Source organism: Acanthopagrus latus, chromosome 2 (assembly GCF_904848185.1).
Source record: "Acanthopagrus latus isolate v.2019 chromosome 2, fAcaLat1.1, whole genome shotgun sequence".
In the NCBI taxonomy this organism is placed as follows: domain Eukaryota; kingdom Metazoa; phylum Chordata; class Actinopteri; order Spariformes; family Sparidae; genus Acanthopagrus; species Acanthopagrus latus.
Window position 1 is genome coordinate 8,639,230 of NC_051040.1, and position 19,161 is coordinate 8,658,390.

At 40.9% G+C, this 19,161-nt stretch overlaps 1 protein-coding gene across 1 annotated transcript; it reads left to right on the forward strand.

Annotated features, from left to right (window-relative positions):
- Positions 1–5,856: 5,856 nt before the first annotated feature.
- On the forward strand, positions 5,857–18,856 carry tada2a (transcriptional adaptor 2A). The gene is made up of 15 exons (XM_037086557.1): positions 5,857–5,995; positions 6,489–6,595; positions 6,692–6,751; positions 6,835–6,926; positions 7,744–7,901; positions 8,478–8,566; positions 8,827–8,899; positions 9,008–9,071; positions 10,694–10,737; positions 13,554–13,664; positions 15,059–15,130; positions 15,600–15,732; positions 16,127–16,170; positions 16,541–16,620; positions 18,397–18,856. Exons 1-15 carry the CDS (start codon positions 5,971–5,973, stop codon positions 18,580–18,582), a joined length of 1,338 nt encoding a protein of 445 aa, XP_036942452.1. The 5' UTR covers positions 5,857–5,970; the 3' UTR covers positions 18,583–18,856.
- The last annotated feature ends 305 nt before the right edge of the window (positions 18,857–19,161 follow it).

Below are 19,161 nucleotides of genomic sequence, written 5' to 3' on the forward strand. Positions count from 1 at the left end.
CACTCTGTTTAAAGACACATATTTGCGTCCTGAGTCACTGCGCACCACATGAGGAACTCTTCATGAGGATAAAAGGTCACTGATAGGATGTGAACTGAGGTCACGTGGCTTCCACATTTTGTTTGGGATCATAAAAATCTTCTCACACAGCAGAGATTAGATTATGATTACCGGCGGGATGAATCTCGTGTAACCTCCATAGGTTGAATGAGCAGTAATAAAGTTTATGTCGCCCTCATTCAGCTTCGGAGGTGGGGGATACTGTACGAGGCTTACACCACAGCAAGTAAGAAGTCATGAGTTCAATTTCATTGTCTGAGTTAAGCCAGGGTACACGCCACATATTAAAGAGAAACTCCAGCGATTTAGCGTTGTACTTTAGTGAGGCTGGGGGATTTTCAAGTGACAGATTAAAAGAAACGCACGGTCCAAATTAATGCAGGAGAGTCCGACAATCCTGACCCTCTGCTTTGGGTCACGCTCCAAAAACTCAAAGCATCTTTTTTTTTTTTTTTTTTTTTTTAATATCCATATTCACAATGTGAGGAATTCAAGTCTGCTCTGGGTTTTTTGGGAGCATTTCATCATCATGAAGCACCGAGTGTGAGGTGGAGTGCCAGTCAGACAAGCTGAGCTTTCTGCAGAACAGCTGATAATAAAAGTTCCTGTATTACTTAAAGGATGAGTTCACCCAAATAATGAAATTTGAGTCATTGTATACTCACCCTCCATGCTGACGGGAAGACAGGGGAAGTTTTGTCGTTCACAAAACATTGCAGGCACTTCACAGCCAAACAGGGTTGCATGTTTTAAAACAAGTTCTCATCTACATCAGGTGTTCAGGAGATCACTGCAACGCTGTTTTACTTGCGAAGCTCCAGAAAAGGTTTTGTGTCACCTTCATTCCATCAGCATGAAGGTGAGTAGATTAAAGCTAAATGTTCATTTGAGGGTGTTTTTTTTCTAACAGGATGTTAGATTTGCATTCAAACTGACTGTTTTACGTCACATCAAGCCTCCAGCTCGCAGTCTTCTCATATGAATAAAGTTTTACCAAAAAGAAATACAGTAGATTACATTTTCATGATATAATTGTGTTTTTATTGAGATACAAGTCGTTGTAAGGTTTCAATTGTGAATTATTCTCACTTGACACCGATTCAATTATGATCCATTTTCAGCGCTGACGGCAGCAGCGAGCACCACAACAATATAATCCCCGTCCCTGGACACGTGCTGTAAAAACTAAACGCACTTGTTTCTCCCAGTGCGTAGCGAATTAATTCCATACAATACAGTGAGGACAGAAACAGATCCCGTGAACGCAGCAACTGTATGTTAATTAGTGGTAGTGCCCAGATGGGGACAGGTCGCCTCATAAATCTGAGCTGAGAGCATCCTTTGGAGAGTGATTATGCAATTACTGCTGATGTCCTTAATTTCAGGCTAAAGAAAGACGATTTTCAGTGCCGACCTTTACTCACGGAAGCAATTTGCAAAGCAAAGCTCTCAACATGCCTGTCCACTCTGAGCAGCCACTTATTGTGAGGATATCGACATTATCCAGGTGTCCTCTCCCCGTGCTGTCTTTTGTCTGGACTTATTTAAGGGTCTGTGTCCATTTTACCTCTTTGCCTTTTAAAAGAGGCCTAATCTTGTTTCGGAACATTTCCATGACAGGAGCAGTTTAACTCCTTTTTCTTAGCCTCCAAGGCGTGTGCCAGATGCCCTCTTTTCTTCGGAGGGGCCCTCATATTCAAATCACAGCAGCTGGGAAGTGCTTTGGTAAGAGGCAAAGGAGTGGGCAGAGACTGGGGGAGTGTTTTTAAAGATGTAATGGGGGTGGGGGTGTGCATTTGTTTGGCCGGTGTATAATCTGGCACACGTCTATGACAGAGAAACCCCAAGGCTCTCCGTCTTTGATCCACATAAGCAGTGTGGGGCCTGCAGGCTGGGGGTTTGCCTGGTCTCTCTTTTTTTCTGGGCGTGAAGAGAGAGAGAGAGAGAGAGAGAGAGAGAGGCAGTGTGGGTAGGCGGGGGTGGCATGTGGCTGGAGAAGACAGCAGGTTGTCTGCCCACAGGCACTGATGCTGCAGCAGGGGCCGTCGTAAGGGAGCACACATGTCACTCTGTGAGGCTGACATTATTTTCTTTGTTAGTCTCCATGTGGATAATGGATTCTGCCCGCATTCACTGCCAAGATGTGATTTTATACAGTATGCTCCCACATATGCTGACCCTGGCAGTTCAAACTGGCTCGCAGTGAGAATTTTGTTTTATTAAAGTCACATGGAGGATACAGAGCTTTCCTCATACAGATTCAGACCGTTCTTCTTTCATTGTATCGCTGATATCATAGAGTGAGCGAAAACATGGAAACACAAGGTCACACAGGTCACATAGCTCATGTCTCAGACGGGCATCATCCCAATAACCCTTTATTGGCCCAGTACTGCTGACTGAGCGGCCAGAGTTTTGCAGAAACATACACTGACAGCATGTTTTGCCGATTGGCTTGTACAAAGCCAGCTCCCTGAAGAAATGTTTTTCTTTGTTTATAAATTCACAGGTATGGTGACACATAACAGCTGTTAATGTTGCGAATTCACGTTTCTTCGGGCTCAATTTTTGATTTTATGTTGAGACAAAACAGTGAAAAAGATCTATTGTTGACACAAACACAGCTGCAGATGACCAAACATCTGGTCAAAAATATCAGCTTTTTGTAACCACAATAATGCTGGAAATGATCCTGCGGTATCCTAAAAATATCAGATGGTGTCACGTTTACAAATGGAACCGCTTTACCACTAAAACAGCGGTCACCGGCCTGACCGCCCTCTCGCTCAGCTGGAACTCCACCACCATCCCCTCCGCCTCCCAACCTGATAGTCAGTTTATATACATGTCATGTTAATGTGATATGACACGTACTGTAGAAAACGTCAGTATGACACATACATAATTTAAACAAATCTGTAGTTTGCAGAAAAATTAACTGCCAACATTTTGCTTTGGCAGCTGGTCTGGAACAGCAGATCCCTGCAGCCCGATTCTAAAATCTTCAGTTCTTTGAATGAGATGTTCCCGGATCACAATTAGGCACAGTTATGTATGCAATATGTGGATATTTTCCAACTCTCCCATGTGCCGATTGCCACAATAAAGACATTTTCACCTCGTTGCAAACAACTTCAAGTCTCTCTTTCTCTATTAATTGATATATTATTATACCTACTCCCTTCAAGATGGCCCAGTGACATACAATTTTTTTCAAAAGGTACACATTTCCGTGTGATGTTTTGTACATCCTGCAGGAACAGATGTTTTAGTTTTCAAACGCAGTTGTTGTGAGACTCGTTTAGGATAAAACTTAAAGAGAACGTGTTCGCATCATTTATACTGCCCAACTGTCACACAGAAAGTTCCCCTTTTCAAGATAAATAAATCATAACGCTCTCACAGGATTGTTAAACAAACTGTGTTCTGGCACAAAGCTGGAAATTCCACCGAGAGGGAAAGTACAACTGTCCCATTATTGTGCTTGGACTGTCTGGAGGCCGCTTTGTCGTTACTCATGGATCTGTGCCGCTTCGGGCTCTCATGCTGACTGAGTCTCTCCCCAGAGGTCCAGGGCGACCCCAGAGGGTCAGGAGATGGGACGCTGCAACTGAACGCACTTGTCACTGTGGATCGTCCTCACAGAGATGACTCGGAGGAACAAGAGGGAAAGAGGACACTCAGTTTCATACATTTACAGCTCAGACTGCACATTCTTGGTATTAAATATAACAAAATCTAAACGTGAAAGAGATAAAATTCCGCCTTGAATGTCAGAAGTTGCACTGTAAATTGATATAGTTTAACATCTTGGTTCCAACACTTATCATGTGAAATACAGCTGTTTCCATCCAGCTGCTGATGTCACATCTGTCCTGAATCAAAGGGTCATTTCACCCAAATCACACAAAGAATAACATACTTTCTCGCTTTCTTTTAGTGGTTTTCGAGGCAGTTTAATGTATCAAGGCCTCTACGTATTTGTTTTGCCAGGTCCCCTGATGTGCAGTCACCAGGACCGTCCTTGAGCAGCAGGAGTTGTATTTGATTCAGGGGCCAAAGCTGGACACCAGCGCTGGAAAACATCAAGGATCATAGATATTTATTGCATTAGAGTGGGCTGTTTTTTAAGCTATTTTCAAGGCGAGCAGTGCTCCCGAAAGTCATTTTGTGCAGGCTTTTATGGAGGGGATAAGAAAAACAGCTGCAGTGCACAGGGGTGTAATGTAGTTTAGTCCAGTATCCGTCATCTATCTGTCCATTATCCAACATAGTACTACACACTGACCCAGACAAGGCTCAGGTGGTGCTGTTTGCTCAGAGAAAGACAAAGAGAGACTTGGAGAGCGTCATTGTTTTCACAGCAGACATGGTTCAAGATCAGCACCGTGTGGCGGAATGAAGAACGACAACAGTCACATATCTCTTTGTAAAAGGCAATGAGGACATATCTCCATCCCATCTTAATGAAAGGGGCGTCATACTGGGAACTGATGATTTCTCAACCGGCTGCTTTCTTCTGACAGAATGCAACAGAAAAAAACTGCAGTTGTGAAATCATGAGTTGTACAACCTTTTATTTTTCAGTGAGCACAAACAGCATCAATAAACAAACATCGATCTACTGCCTAACTCGTCAGTCACGGAAAATATTACACACTAGAAAAAAGTTAAACACAGGAAATACACACTGAAACTGAGGACAAAATGATTTGAAACCAGCTGTATTTTCTGCAAGTGCATCAGGATGATTTTACTTGACAAAAATATCTTTAAAAGAATTGTTTCAGTCTAGAAATAAATAAACTGATTGTGTTTGAAAGGTCTGAAATAAGTGGGAAATGCTGGTTTGAGAGCAGTTTACTTGAGATCAGACAGAAAAAAAAGGAGAATGATCAACTAATATTCAGTGTTTTTTGCTTATGAAAAACATTAAATATTAGCCAATCATTCTTATTTTGTTACATTTCTTATAGTATTTATTTATTTATTGCATTGATACGTAAGCACACAAAAAAGTAAAGCAGAGACACAATGAAAAAAATCTTTGACGTTATTGGATGATTACTTATTATTAGTTGAGTATGTCTCTTGCGTCTTTCTAATGACGCTTGTTCTACCAGTTAAATAAACAATTAAGATTTCCTGACTTTATTGAGACTGATTGAGGGATTCACACAGCTGGTAAAGCTGCTGTGCATCATCTTGATAGAAAATGTTTTAGAAAAAAATGTATTTACATTTTAAGGCATTTAGCCTAGCAGGGAGAAAAATAAAAATGTCCTGAACCTGTAATTTGTATTAATTTCACCGGGCTTTCCCTTAATCTTTCCTTTTTCTGAACTACTGGATAACTTAACCCTTTTGGGCTAAAACATTTATTTAAATGAAACCCAACTGAAGGTGTAGAGGTTTAATTAACCTAGTCTTTGGTGGAACTGCTAAGATAAGATAAGATAAGATAAGATAAGATAAGATAAGATAAAAGACTTCATAATCCATCAGTGGAGAAATTCACGTTACAACAAGAATCATGGGCAGAGGGAAAAGAACAACAGTGACTGAGTTATACACTTATAAATACATGCGAAAGAGAACAAGCAAGACAATAATAGAATAATATAAAGATGGAAAAAGAAAGAAGAAGACAAATAACAAGAAGCAATATAACAATATTTCCCTACAGTGGAGTAAATGTATAGATAGTAGCAAAGAGAGAAAAGAGAAAAGTACAATTACTTCAAAACTGCACTTCAACAGCCTTCAGTGCTTGAGTGTGTGTACCAGTAGTTGTCTGTTGTCTCCAGAAGGGGGCAGTAATGCGACACCAGAGATGCTTGCTACCGTTTATATGTAGTAGAAGAAGAAGAAAAAGGAAAACATCCATTCGGGCTATAGTTTTGTTTAAATATGGACCGTCTGGCATCTTTTGGAAGTAAGTGTCTGTATGGTATAAATAGTATTACAAAGTAAATTGTGACCGCTGCCGCTTTAAACCAAACAGCTCGCTCCTTTGTACATGCATCTCTGGTTAGCCACATTAGCTCCACACCAGCCAGTATTGTTCATTAACGGTAGCATACAAGCTAGCTCGCTACCTTAACGTGTGTTGTAGATATCTGTCTGGATTTTAATATATACTGTCGCTATAAGCAACATATGGTGTGGTTTCTTGTATTATAACTTGTGGGCAGGCTCTATTATACACATGAGATAATCAAACCTAACGTTACTTTAGCTTTAACAAGCAGCGTTAGCATAGCTAGCACGGAGGCTATCGTTCTAAGTAACGGTTTGTTTACAGTCGGACATTAGCATTTGCTGGCTTTAACTCTGGGCTGATTTGAGAGGTTGTCAGTCTAGCTAGCTTGATGATAACATGATAGTTTGTCTTGAGCAAATATTAACCCCAAGTTTGTCCATTACAGACGATCCTTTTGATAAACCACCATGCAGAGGTTGCTCATCATATCTAACTGAGCCATACATCAAGTGTGCAGAATGTGGACCCTCACCTTTTTTACTCTGCCTCCAGGTTAGCACATGACAAAAATACACACACAGACACATTATTACAGCTCGTGTTTATTCCCAGAGCACTCCGTCTGACTCAAATCAAACTTTATTCCAGTGTTTCACCAGAGGATTTGAATACAAGAAGCATGAGAGTGATCACAAATATGAAATCATGGTGAGTAAAATAAAGATTGCCTGAAACACAAATATAGTCACACAAACCACTTATCCTCACACTATCCTCTACCCCTAATACAGACATCAGACTTCCCTGTGCTGGAGCCTGGGTGGACTGCACAGGAGGAGATGGCTCTGTTGGAGGCGGTCATGGACTGTGGCTTTGGAAACTGGTGAGTGCTTTCTCAGTTCTGTTAAACATGCTACTTGTAGCTTGATCTTTTGGGTCAAATGGTCTCAGGCTAAAATACATCTTTACCTGACAATCCACATGGATTTTATGTTCATATATCACTCCTTTGGATATGCAGCTTGAGAGATTTACATGTATCTGGCACCTGGAGAAAATGTTGATCAGACTAAATACAATTGAAATATTTCACCATATGATATGCAAACGCAACTGGTCCTTTTATATCAAGTGACCCGATGAAAGTTGTCACAGCTCTGCACCAGAGCCGCAGCAATTAATCGATTGGTTATTCAGTATTAAATTGATCACATATTTTTAGTGATTTTTTTTAAATTTTATTTTTGTTTTTCTTATTCTAGCTTTCTTAATTAATATGTCCTGGTTTCTTTACTCCTCTGTGACAATAAACTGAATATCTTTGGGTTGTGGACCAAAAAAACCAAAACACTTAAGGATGTTATTTTCGGCTTAAAGACTGATCAGCACTTTTTTTAATTGTTTTTTTCCTGACATTTATTTGGCCAAAATAATAATTTGTTGCAGCCCTGCTCTGCACCATTATCCACTCTTATGTGAAATATGAATTGTTACGGGTTTGTACAGACTTAAATGTAAATCTGTATATTTAGTTAGAGTGTAAGAGTGTTAGAGTATAATAATAATAATATTAATAATAATAATAATATCTCAAGGCAAACAACCATGGTCTGTGTACTGCCTGATATGTGAAGGACCAGCGTATTGACATTCATTGTTGCACACTTACAATTTTTATTTCTGCCATTTTTCTCCCGCAGGCAGGATGTGGCGTATCAGATGCGCACTAAAACCAAAGAGGAATGCGAGAGCCACTACATGAAGAATTTCATTAATAACCCGCTCTTCTCCTCCACCTTGCTGAGCCTCCGGAAAACAAAAGACTCTCGCTTTGCAGAGGGTGCTATTCCCTTCAAACGTCAGTATCCAAGACAGTTTCTGCCTATTTTTATTGTTTTCCTTAAGTAATGTTACAAGAAGACACAACAAAGTCATTCAAGTTCTTCTGTTTCCATGTCTCAGTACAAATTTAGGAACATACAGCATTTGGAATTAGTTGGTTTATTTATGAGTTGCCAGCCAAGCCCTGTCTGTTCCTGTTCTAAACAGTCCTTCGATTGAGATTAGAGAATGATAGGAGTGTTGATTCTTCTGGCAGAGTGGTGAGAAGAAGGTTTTGCATAAAAAAAACTGAAGTGAACAGTTGGATGGAAGCAGTTGGTCAGTGAGGAAGTTGTCTCCGTTCCTAGCGGGCTTCAGATCTCCATCTGTCGCAGTGTTTGACAAACATTTCCTGTCAAACATTTAACACAGCCGTTGGCAAACTCCAGGCAGAGAGAGAAACTTGTCACATTTTTCATGTTTCTCAGGACTGCTTGGGGTGAAACTAAATCTCATAAGAAGTTTCACCTCTCAACCCCTCTTGTATTCATGTACAATGAAAAAGAAAATGTGTGTTATAGTCACATTTCTGTGTGTTTCTCTGATATTACAGCCACTGATGACCCCCCTCGACCCACGTTTGACTCTGTGCTGTCTCGAGATATGGCTGGATACATGCCTGCCAGAGCAGACTTCATGGAGGTGAGGGGACACACGTGTCCTGTACTTGACTGTGTGTCAGAATGAATAAACAATTGAAACGGCCACTAGATGGTACGTTATTCAAAACGGTGACTCATGCCCAAATTGTTGACTCACAGTGAGTGAATCATCCCATTGTTTGCTTTTATTCAAACACAGTTTTTCGAACTTGAACACTTATCTGAGATCATTGAATGGCTTCATGTGAACTTAGATCCAAAAGGCAAAAGGATGAAAGTTATTTTTTATTTCCTTGTCAGGAGTTCGACAACTATGCGGAATGGGATTTGAAAGACATTGACTTTGTGGATGATGACTCAGACATCCTACGTGGTGAGACTTTATTTATTGTTTTTTGCTGGCAAATAGACAAAAATAATGTCAACTCACAAGTGTTTACTCCACAGTCTTAATTGTGTCATGTTTATCATGTTCTTTCAGCACTCAAGCTTTCTGTTGTGGATATATATCATTCAAGGTTAAAGGAGCGGCAGCGAAGGAAGAAGTAGGTCGTCTTTGAATTCCCCAAAAGATGAATGTAGTGTTTATTCATCCAGCATTGTGTAATGACCCCTGTCTGCCAGTAGATGGCATTATAAGCCTCTTTATTGACCTTTTGTAGCCTCATTTCACATAGATGCTTCTTTATGCTTTCAGGATGAATTAATGAATTTCATACTGAATTTAAATGTACAAGGCGAGCAATTTCAAACCCTGTGTCCCTGTCTTTTTAATATTAATGAATTCATAATGCTAATATATTTATAATTTCTAATCTAAACATTTAATTATTCTTTCGTTAAAAGCTCTTTAAACACACACGTCCTGGGAGACTTGGATTGTTACGGTGTCAGCAGCCTGATTATAATTGCATATTTAAGCCTTTTTTTTTCTCGCTCTCTCATTACAAGCCACAGGGAGTCATTCAGGTGCAACCTTTGAGCTGCAGGAACTCTCTATTCAAACCTTGAATATTTTTGGAAATTGTGGGAAATGTGTCTGTCGCCTGGTGAACGCTGTGCATGCCAAACTGTTTGACATGCTGCCCAGTTTGAGGCTGGCAAAGAGAGAGAGTCCTCACTGCAGGAGACTTTGGAAATTGTTTCAAAGCTCATAGATTATGTATGTTTTGTATTTCACCCAGAAAGCCTGTAAATCAAAGTTCAAAGATGAACAACTATTCGACACCTTTAATGCACATTTGAAGGATTTCGACTGAAAGCAATGCAAGGTTATTTATATAGTGCCATTCATAGTAGTGATTTAATTTAGAGTGACTTACAGAGGTGTAGAAATTCATACAAAAATAAACATTAAGAAGGAAGACAATAAAATAAGCAAATATACAGTTAGAAAATTTACATTACAAGCAAGCAAATAAACAGTTAGTTTTGTGGTTTTAGTTTTTGTGCACCCCTTTCCGATTACTAACAGTCTGGAGACGTCACTCTAGACTCTAGGAAATTAAGATTTTCTTCACTGTCTTTGGTCATTTACAGACTAAGCATAACGAAAATATTAGTTAGCTCCAGCAGTATTTGCTCGACTCATTTTCAATAAAATACAAATCTGTTGTATTTCTTTCCCTTCTCTTGTATAAGGTGTTGGTAGCTTTCTAGAGACTCTCCTCCACCTTCAGCTTGTTAGCTGTCATTCTCAGACACAAACAGTCAATCCTTGCTGTAATCCATCCACCTCTAAATCAACTTTTAACGAGGTCATGCTCTTAGAACATGGAGGAATGGCATGTCAGGCTGGGGAGGCATGCGTGTTTCCTAGTTTCATCCTCTTTCGTGATCCTTTTTCGTCTTACATTAACTTGCAGCTTGTCAGAGAGGCTCAGAAGGCCGAGACCCTGATCTCTGACCCTGAACCTCATGGAGAACTTTTGAGGGAGCCCATTAGCAATTTGACTTTGGTCTCAAACCCAATTATTGAATAGATTTCACCTCGCTGCAGTGTTGAAGACATATGTATATATTGGCTTTTCAAATGCCATAATGACATTATAGTCCGTATCAGCTGAGATAATTGCATTTGAGCAGATGCCAGGTTTCATTTTGCACAGACACTGCAATCAGATTTTTAATTTGCATAGTAATAAATCTACATCTCCATTTCTTTCAGGGTTATCCGAGACCATGGACTGATCAACCTGCGGAAATTCCAGAGTAAGTCCTCTTATGAAACCCACACCGGCCCAGCTGTAACCGTATTCATAGCAACTCAGGGAGGCATCTGATATCTCGCAGCCAAATCGCTGCCGATGTTTTCTGTGGACGCATGCAAACAACTCTGGTGTAATAACCACCGTTAACCTCAGTGGCCCCTCGGGCAGCCGAAGTGTGGCAACTGAGTGAGCTCCTATTTACGATCGAGGCTGCGAATAGTCTACAGGGGCGGTGTGCTGAGGCATAATTGCTTCACTGTGAATAGATTCCCTGTGCGATGAGAGCTGCGGCCATTATGACTGAAATGCGGGGGGGGCTTCGTTTATTGATCCACCTGTCACAGGTTGGATTTCAGCGAGCGCGGTAATGTAATTCTTTGCATCTCTTGGGTTTGTGCATTAGAGGTCAGACAGACGGCGAGAAGGCTGCTGTGAATGGATTTTCCCAATTAAAGCCCCCTTTTTTTTTTAAACCACGTCCAACCACCCAGCCTGTTGTTGTATCTCCACGTGTTGCTCTGTGAAATTGGCTGTGGTTCGGGAGTTGAAGAGTTCTCCCCTCATGTTTTATTTATCTATCCTCCAGCCTCCAGTTAGCCCTCCTCCTTCCCTTTTCTCCCTCCACTCCCTTATCTCCCCAGTCTCTCAAGACAAAAGGGAACTCAGAGTAGCTGTAGAGCTGCAGACTGGTTGTCATGGAGACTGTCAAAGATTGTGTGTCTCTGCAGTGTGTGTGTGTGTGTGTGTGCGGTTGTGTGTTCATGTGTGTGTCACATGCAATAATGGAAGCAGTATCTGCGCCCGGGAGGCTCTCAGTATCATGTCTCAGTAACTGCTGGAGGCAGATTGACCAGCATTGTTGTTTTAGAGCTGCAGTCTGTCTGAAGACCTGTTAGATCTTCAAACATTAAATGATTCAAGTCTGTTTTCTTTTTATTTCCTGTTGCCTTTGGTGTTCAGTCAGTGTTTGTGTGTGGAGTCCAGTGTTGATGTCTCCTTGGAGATGTGGACAACATTGTTCTGTGTGTCCACTGTTCAGATTATGACTTCACATGTTTCGCCTGAGATGGCAGCTGCTAATTAGCACTCGCATGCAGGAGCCCAATGAAGGAACTTGACCGACACACACACACACACACACACAGACACACTCCTCTCACACCCCCACAACAGCTTTCCTCTCTTGCTTTGACACTTGTCTGTTACTCAGCAACATGGCTGATGCTTTGAGACAAACACAAGAAGCTCTTTAGAGTGGGTACGCTTGTCGGGTGAGTTAAGTGCTGCTGAATACACATCGGTGTGCTGTGACCGATCTCAAGGAGGAAGGGAATGCTCTTTGAAGCTGCAAGGTTGCTGGAACTGGTGTTTTAGTGGATTTGGCTCTGAATTAGTAAAAGGAAAGGAATCTAAAAGTCTAAAGTAGAACACCTGCCACTCACAAAAGGTCAATCGTGATGATAACAGGAAGCATTTAGATTTTTTGTAATCAGGTTTTTTTCACCATTAACATACTGTTTCAGAGCACTTTGCAGTCGGTACAGCTAAATAAAGACATGTGAGAATATAAGCATGATGTAATGGTAGCTAACCTGGTGGAGCGTGTACCCCAAGTTGTGCTGCACGTTGCTTCCTCTCAAATGTTGCCAAAGCATCAAGGTACAAATATTAAAACCAAAATAGTTACGAACAGGATTTTAATCAGCGCGCGTCATTGTAGCAATGCTCCCTCTTAAGTAATTGCATCGCTACAACCTCGTACCTCCATAAAATCAATGAAAGTTGGTGAGGATTGCATGTGTTTCATGTTGGAAAAGACCTGCAGAATGATGAGTCTGACGGTCAATAAACAATCTTTTGTTACCTAACTGGTACACAGAGTGCTGTAGGGATGATGGATTTTTGCAGGCTAACCTGGAAGTTAGTGGCGCCCTGGTTTCCTCAACAAAAAGCCTTAGTTTATGACACTAACATGGTTTGTTCAGCAGGTTAATTTTCACAGAGGAAGACCGCTTTTGTTATTTTTAAGCATAAATTAAATGGCTAGAATTAAAAGCTGATATTAGGCTAGTAACGGACTCCAGTGCTGTCGCATGATATTACTGTACAATTTTTCTGTAAGTCAGTTGATCAGTGTGTAAGTTGTAAAGGTAGTTACAATAGTTTGCCACTAAAGTCAGCCTGTAGAGACAGACTAGTGAGTAGATGTGTCTCCGCATTCGATGTGATTACATTTAATGTCCCCGACACCTTCTGTAGTTTAGTTTAGCCACTTCAGTGTGAGCCCTCAACACCAACACATCGCTGTCCAGGTCGCTAACTGAGCTACCTAGCTAACAGCAGCCACAGTTAGCAGCAGTTAGCGTTGACTTTGCGAATGAATTCAACACGTGGCAAATACTTCGATACTGCACCTATTTAAAATGTACAGATGTATACAGTCTGTTCTTTAAGTGCACCCACAAGAGATCATAACAAAGTGCAGCCCCAGTCACTCCTGTGATATGTAGTAGTTGTAATATTTACAGGCCTGTTGAAAAATGTTGATTCAGAGCTACGTGTTAACTGCTGTTCTCTGGTGTAGTACACAATGTAATTTGGGGTAGAAAACTTAAATAATAAACGTAATGACTCCTTGAATGCTCTAAAAATCATTGATGTGTAAAGAATTGGTGTAGAGAATTTTTCTTTCATATTTCTGTGTTATATTTGTTTGTATCCGCTGCCCACTCACTTCTCTCTCTCTCTCTCTCTCTCTCTCTCTCTCTCTCTCTCTCTCTCTCTCTCTCTTTCTCTTTCTCTTTCTCTTTCTACCAGTGCTGGAGCGATGCTACCCGAAGGAGGTGCAGGAGCTGTATGATGTCATGAGACGATTCGCCAGAGTGGTTGGACCGATTGAACATGACAAATTCATTGAAAGTCACGCACGTTAGTATCTGGCTGAGTACACATGGATGGGCTCTGAGACTGTGTGCAACAGGCACAAATAGAGGGAATTAATTAGACTCAGTAATGCTCGATGGTCGTGGCCTTAAAAGATGTTTTTAAGATTTTGTGGGAAGGTGCCACTACCCTTTTCTCTTTTTCTGAGGAGATTCCCAGTATGTTTGTTGGGACAAATTAAAGGAAAAACGAACATAAAGTGTCTTAATAAAGTTATTCCACTGTGGGATTTCAGAGCAGCTTCAGAGTAACATGAAATGACTAACAGTGCTCTTATCTGTCCTTTTTTAAATATATGGTGACAGTCAGCAGCCAATTAGCTTTGTTTAGCTTAGCATAAAGACTGGATAGGCTCTTGTACAAAACGGTAACACTTTGCCTACCAACAGCTCAAAAACCCTCAAACAATTTTCCATTTAGTGGATGGACATTTTTTTGGTGCTCTGATCAGTCACTAGGCAACCAGCAATGGAGTTACTGGTCATCCTGAAGAAGCAGTCTGGCACATGAGTACCATAAAACAGCTAATTGTTTCTTTTTAGCTTTTATTTATTTTAAAACAGACTAAACCTGCACTAATGATTCACATTTTTTGGAGAACACTACATGGCCAAAATTACCCAATTAACATTTCATTATTATGTTAGTGAACAGTTGTTTATCTATGTAAAGGATAGAGCAATTATCAGCCAATATGTTGCTTTCTTATTTCATTATCGGTATTATTATCTCTAAATCCAGAAGAAGGAAACCTCAGCGCTGTACATTTGATCTCTACCAACTCAAGAGAGGATTTCTTTTTATCTGTGAAATGCTTCAGTGTGTTCACCAGCTAGTCACTTACTTTGTCTGTATGCTGCTTGGTGGTGAGCGGGACGTGTACAGAGAATTCTCTAGGAGCATTTTTGGCGCTTTGAGAGCAGCAAGAGTGAACGGAAACAGTAAAGTCAAAGACTGCGCAGCTACACAGAAAGGTCTGTAAAGCCAAGGAGAGCTGACAGAGCCAGGCTAGCTGTTTCCCCTCATTACCGGTGTTGATGCTGCTGGCTGTAGTTTCATATTTAACAGACAGAAGTCTTATCTCTTCTCATTAAACTTTCTGCCAGTTAAGTGAATCGGCTTGTTTCCCAAGATATCAAACTTTTCCCTTTTGAATTATACGTCAACAACACACACACTTTATGTGTATAAATGGAAATTAATTGCTTGAAATTTGAAAGATCTCCTCATGAAATAAAATGCTGATTCATTGTGTTGGACAAAGTGTTGAGACTGGTGAGACTTGAGTTTCAGCTGTGTGAGACGGGAGTTGAGGCAGCTCTCTCTCTGTAACAGTACGCACTGATTTGCCTTCATCTCTTTTTTTTTTTTCTTTCCAGTGGAGTTTGAGCTGAGGAGAGAGATCCGCAGGCTGCAGGAGTACAGAAAAGCAGGGATCAAGTCTTTCTGCAGTGAGTCTAGTTTGACCTTTTCACTCCTCTGTTCAACTACACTTGATTTTAAAATCGCACGCCTCAGCAGGGAAAATGTATTTATATTATTCAGATTGGAGCTACGCTGAAGTCTTTATTATGAACTTGGCTCTAAATTGTTATTATTTGCAGCAGCAGCACAGTGTATGAGGTCTTTGGCTTGATTGTTAATGCATGGCACACAAAGGGAAACGCAACTGAATATTTTATCGAGTTGCTAGATCGGCTGCTCTTGGAATAATATCTGAAAATTGCTGACAGAATTAATGAAAGACGTGAATATTCCCTTTCTTATAATGAAATATTTCAGAAAATGAAGGCATGTTAATTCATTAAATATTATGTTGCTTCACCCGAAAAACCACACATCAGCCAGTCCAGACACAACATGCGGTTTCTGAACCCCTTCCCGTGATGTGTCCGTTGACCTTTCTGTTCCTGCTCTCAGGTGCCAGGGTGTACGAGCGGGCGAAGCGAATGCGGGAGGATGAGCGGAGGAAGCGGACCATGTTGTGTGACGTGCTGCAGTACATCCAGGACGGCAGAGCCTGCCAGCAGTGGCTCAGTAAACAGGCTGCAATGTGAGACTTCAAACTTCCTCCTCGTTACCCAGTGTGTGATAGAGGAGCCGGAGAAGTCCTCTATCATCATGCTGAACACCAGGCGTGCTGAGATGAAGAGGGCAGACATTTATATTACTGTGCATCCCACTTCAGCCTCCGTGTCTTCGGTATTTTTAACGTTCCACTGCTGTTGTTTTTTCAAGCCAGGCGGGATTTTTTTTTGGTTGCTATCCAAGTTCTTCTAATTATTCTACCTTGGAAAAAAAAAATCCTGAATGTGATGATTCATCTTTTTTGGATGACAGTCCTGGAGTGAGAGTAGCGAACAAAGCCTAGAGATGCCGTGTGTAAGTGTGACGTGTGTGTATAAATAAGATCGTAGGGATGCTAACACTTTTCTCTCTGATTACAGCGATGCTGGCATCACTCCAGCTGTCACAACAATCACAGTGTCAGGTACGAAGCCTCTCTCCACCTTTGCCTCTGTACTCCCTCCTCTCTGTCTTCTTGGCATGGCCCGAGGCAGAGGCACATTAATGCAGACACTCCTCCATAAATACACTCAGAAAATAGGCCCTACATGCATATTTATCTTCCTGCTTTTCTTTCAAATGAGTTGCCTTTCCCTAACCTCTAGAGCTCGAATGGGATGCGCACTCCCACGCGGCTATATTTATACAAATTGCACACTGTAAATATTTGTTCCCATTTCGTCTAAGCAAAAGAATTAACTGCATGTTGTCAGCCTGCTATTATGTTATTTGATGTGTGGACCAACACTGGGGCTGCTCGCCTGTTTGACTGTTGTTGAATTTCTGCTCCACAGCAACAGGCCGGCGGAGCGCCCCTCCTCTCAACCTGACCGGGCTGCCAGGGACAGAGAAACTCAACGAGCGAGAGAAAGAGGTACAGCTTTTATTTAAAGGGTCAAACGGAGTAAGGCCTCAGTGTGCTTCAAATAAAGAAGGTTGTCTGATGTGTCGCCTGACTGCTTTAAAAAGCCAGGCCAGACTTTGTGCTTCAGACACAAACCAACCTGTACCAAAGTATCAGTATCATATTACTGTAGTCAAACGAATTAAAAGACCTTTGTATTTGCTGAGCTGAATGAACATCTATTACAATGAATCATGCTTGGCGAAGGTAAGTTAAAGCACCATGAATAGTGCAATAATAGAGGAAGAATCTTTATTTGATCACATATGATGCACAATTTCACAATCATTTCACAATGCACAGTATAGTGGGGGGTCAGTGGGTGCACGTCAACCCTCACGCCTGGGGACCAACTCTAGATCTTAGCCGGTGCCTTTTGTCAAATGTTGATGGAGAATCAACATGCAAACTCTGCAGAGAAAGGCCCTGCCCCAGTGGGATTCAAACCTATCATCAGCATATCTATTTATCCTGTTTGCATTTATTTAATAGTAACAGTGCAAAATAACATAGCACCACCATAACACTAGATTGATGTATGATGTAGGGCCGACTTCTGCAGCCCTACTACAATTTAAAAACATCTAGAAGACCATCACCACACATTAAGTTCACCAGGATCAAAGTGTGCAGCTGTGACGCACCAACGCTGTGTTCTCCAAAACGAGAATTCTCATTCTGGCACATTTCATGTCGGATGTACCACGAGGAGCCACTCTGATCTGGAAAAACCTGGAACCAACAAGCTCCTATCTCTTGTATTGAAGAGGAGTGAACATGCGCAAATTAAAAGGCGAGTCAATGTGCAAATATTCTCGCACCTATGTTGTCACCTATCAGCTACTTTATACAATTCAGAACACCTTTAACCAACATTTTAATGCAAATTATACATTTTACTAACTATATAAGATTTATCTTGTTGATTTAACAAATATACTGAGGATCTACATCATGTGATTCCTCTTCCTGTAAGAATTAACAGTTTCCTTGTGCCCACTATTGAACAGACGCTAAATGCGCCTTGTGTGGATTTCACAGGTGTTTATCGTGTGTGCCTTTTTGGTTCCACTAAGGTCGCCTTCTTGAAATTACTCCAGTCAGTTATTCATGGGAAATTCACACTTCTGATGGGAAGGTACAAAAATAGGACAGGTGGGATTTACACAAGCTGTGAGGACGGGCAAAGTGGGAAAGAAAATGTTACATTATACTACAGCAGACAGCAAGAGAGAGCACCGCTAATATTTCTAGAGAGGTATCAGTTACCTAAAGAGAGTGAGAGGCAGCACTGTAGCTAAATGTCAACATCAGTGTGCTCACACATGTTTGTAGTGGCAATGCTAACATGCTGATGTTTAGCAGCTAAAGCATGTTTTCTAATTCACCATCTTACAATTGCTAATGAGCACTAAACACAAAGTACAGCTCAGGCTTTGAAGGTATCTGATCAGAAACTAAAGTATTGCACATTTTGGTCTGATTTATGTTGTGAGAGAAAAAGCCAGTAGTAAGGAAGTATGATTTATCCTCAAGGGTGTTTGCAGATTGGTACTGTAGAGTCATTGCAACCCTCTGTTTTACATTTGTATTGCACTATTTTTCCAGTAAATCTGACCGTCAATGAAAATGATAAACTCAACCTTAGACACTTAGAAGCATACTGAGGTCTTATTTGAGACATTTTATATGCTTGTGTGTTGTCAGTGTCTCTTGCTGACCCTTGTGCTGGTTTTGTTTCTGTAGTTGTGTCAGGTGGTGCGGTTGGTGCCGGGGGCCTACCTGGAATATAAGCAGGCGTTGCTGAACGAGTGCAGACGGCAGGGAGGGCTGCGGCTTGCTCAGGCCCGAGCGCTGATCAAGATCGACGTGAACAAGACTCGCAAGATCTATGATTTCCTCATCAAAGAGGGCTACATCACGAAGGCTTAGCAGCATTTGGTTGGACCGCAGAGAAGATTAAATCCTGCTTCTTGTTTTTTTTTCTTCTAATCTTGTGAACATAAGCTTTTGTTTCGTCACAAGTTCATATTGTTGCTGCTCGTTTGAAAGTTTGTAACATTTGTGAGATGTGGATCATGTTTTTGAGTTGAGGATGTGTCAAAATGACAAATGTCTTTGTATAGTTCTCTGTCAGACGATCAGGAGCTCATATTAACATGAGATGTATTTATTTCTCCTGTCATAAAATGTTTATCAAAAAATATTTGGTGTGTGTTGATATTTTAATTACTAACAAATTACACAGCATATTGATACAGTATATGTCAATTTTCCACTTATTATTATTATTATTATTATTATTATCAAAGAAACTGCAACAGTACTCAACTGGCACCTAACAAATAAAAGGTGCACTATGTAGATTTGGAAAAGAAATTGTAACACAATTTTAATATTGTTTTTAATATATATCTATTAATGAGGTAATAATACAAACTCAGAAGTATTTATCTTTTCCATGACTGAATTAACAAGCTGTTCTCAGGGGGAAATAAGGTCCCCTGAAAA

Coding starts and splice junctions, on each gene's coding strand:
- tada2a (XM_037086557.1), top strand. CDS start 5,971: ATGGACCGTCTGGCATCTTTTGGAA. Junction 8,900..9,007: donor TGACTCAGACATCCTACGTG/GTGAGACTTTAT, acceptor ATGTTCTTTCAG/CACTCAAGCTTTCTGTTGTG. Junction 10,738..13,553: donor CAACCTGCGGAAATTCCAGA/GTAAGTCCTCTT, acceptor TCTTTCTACCAG/TGCTGGAGCGATGCTACCCG.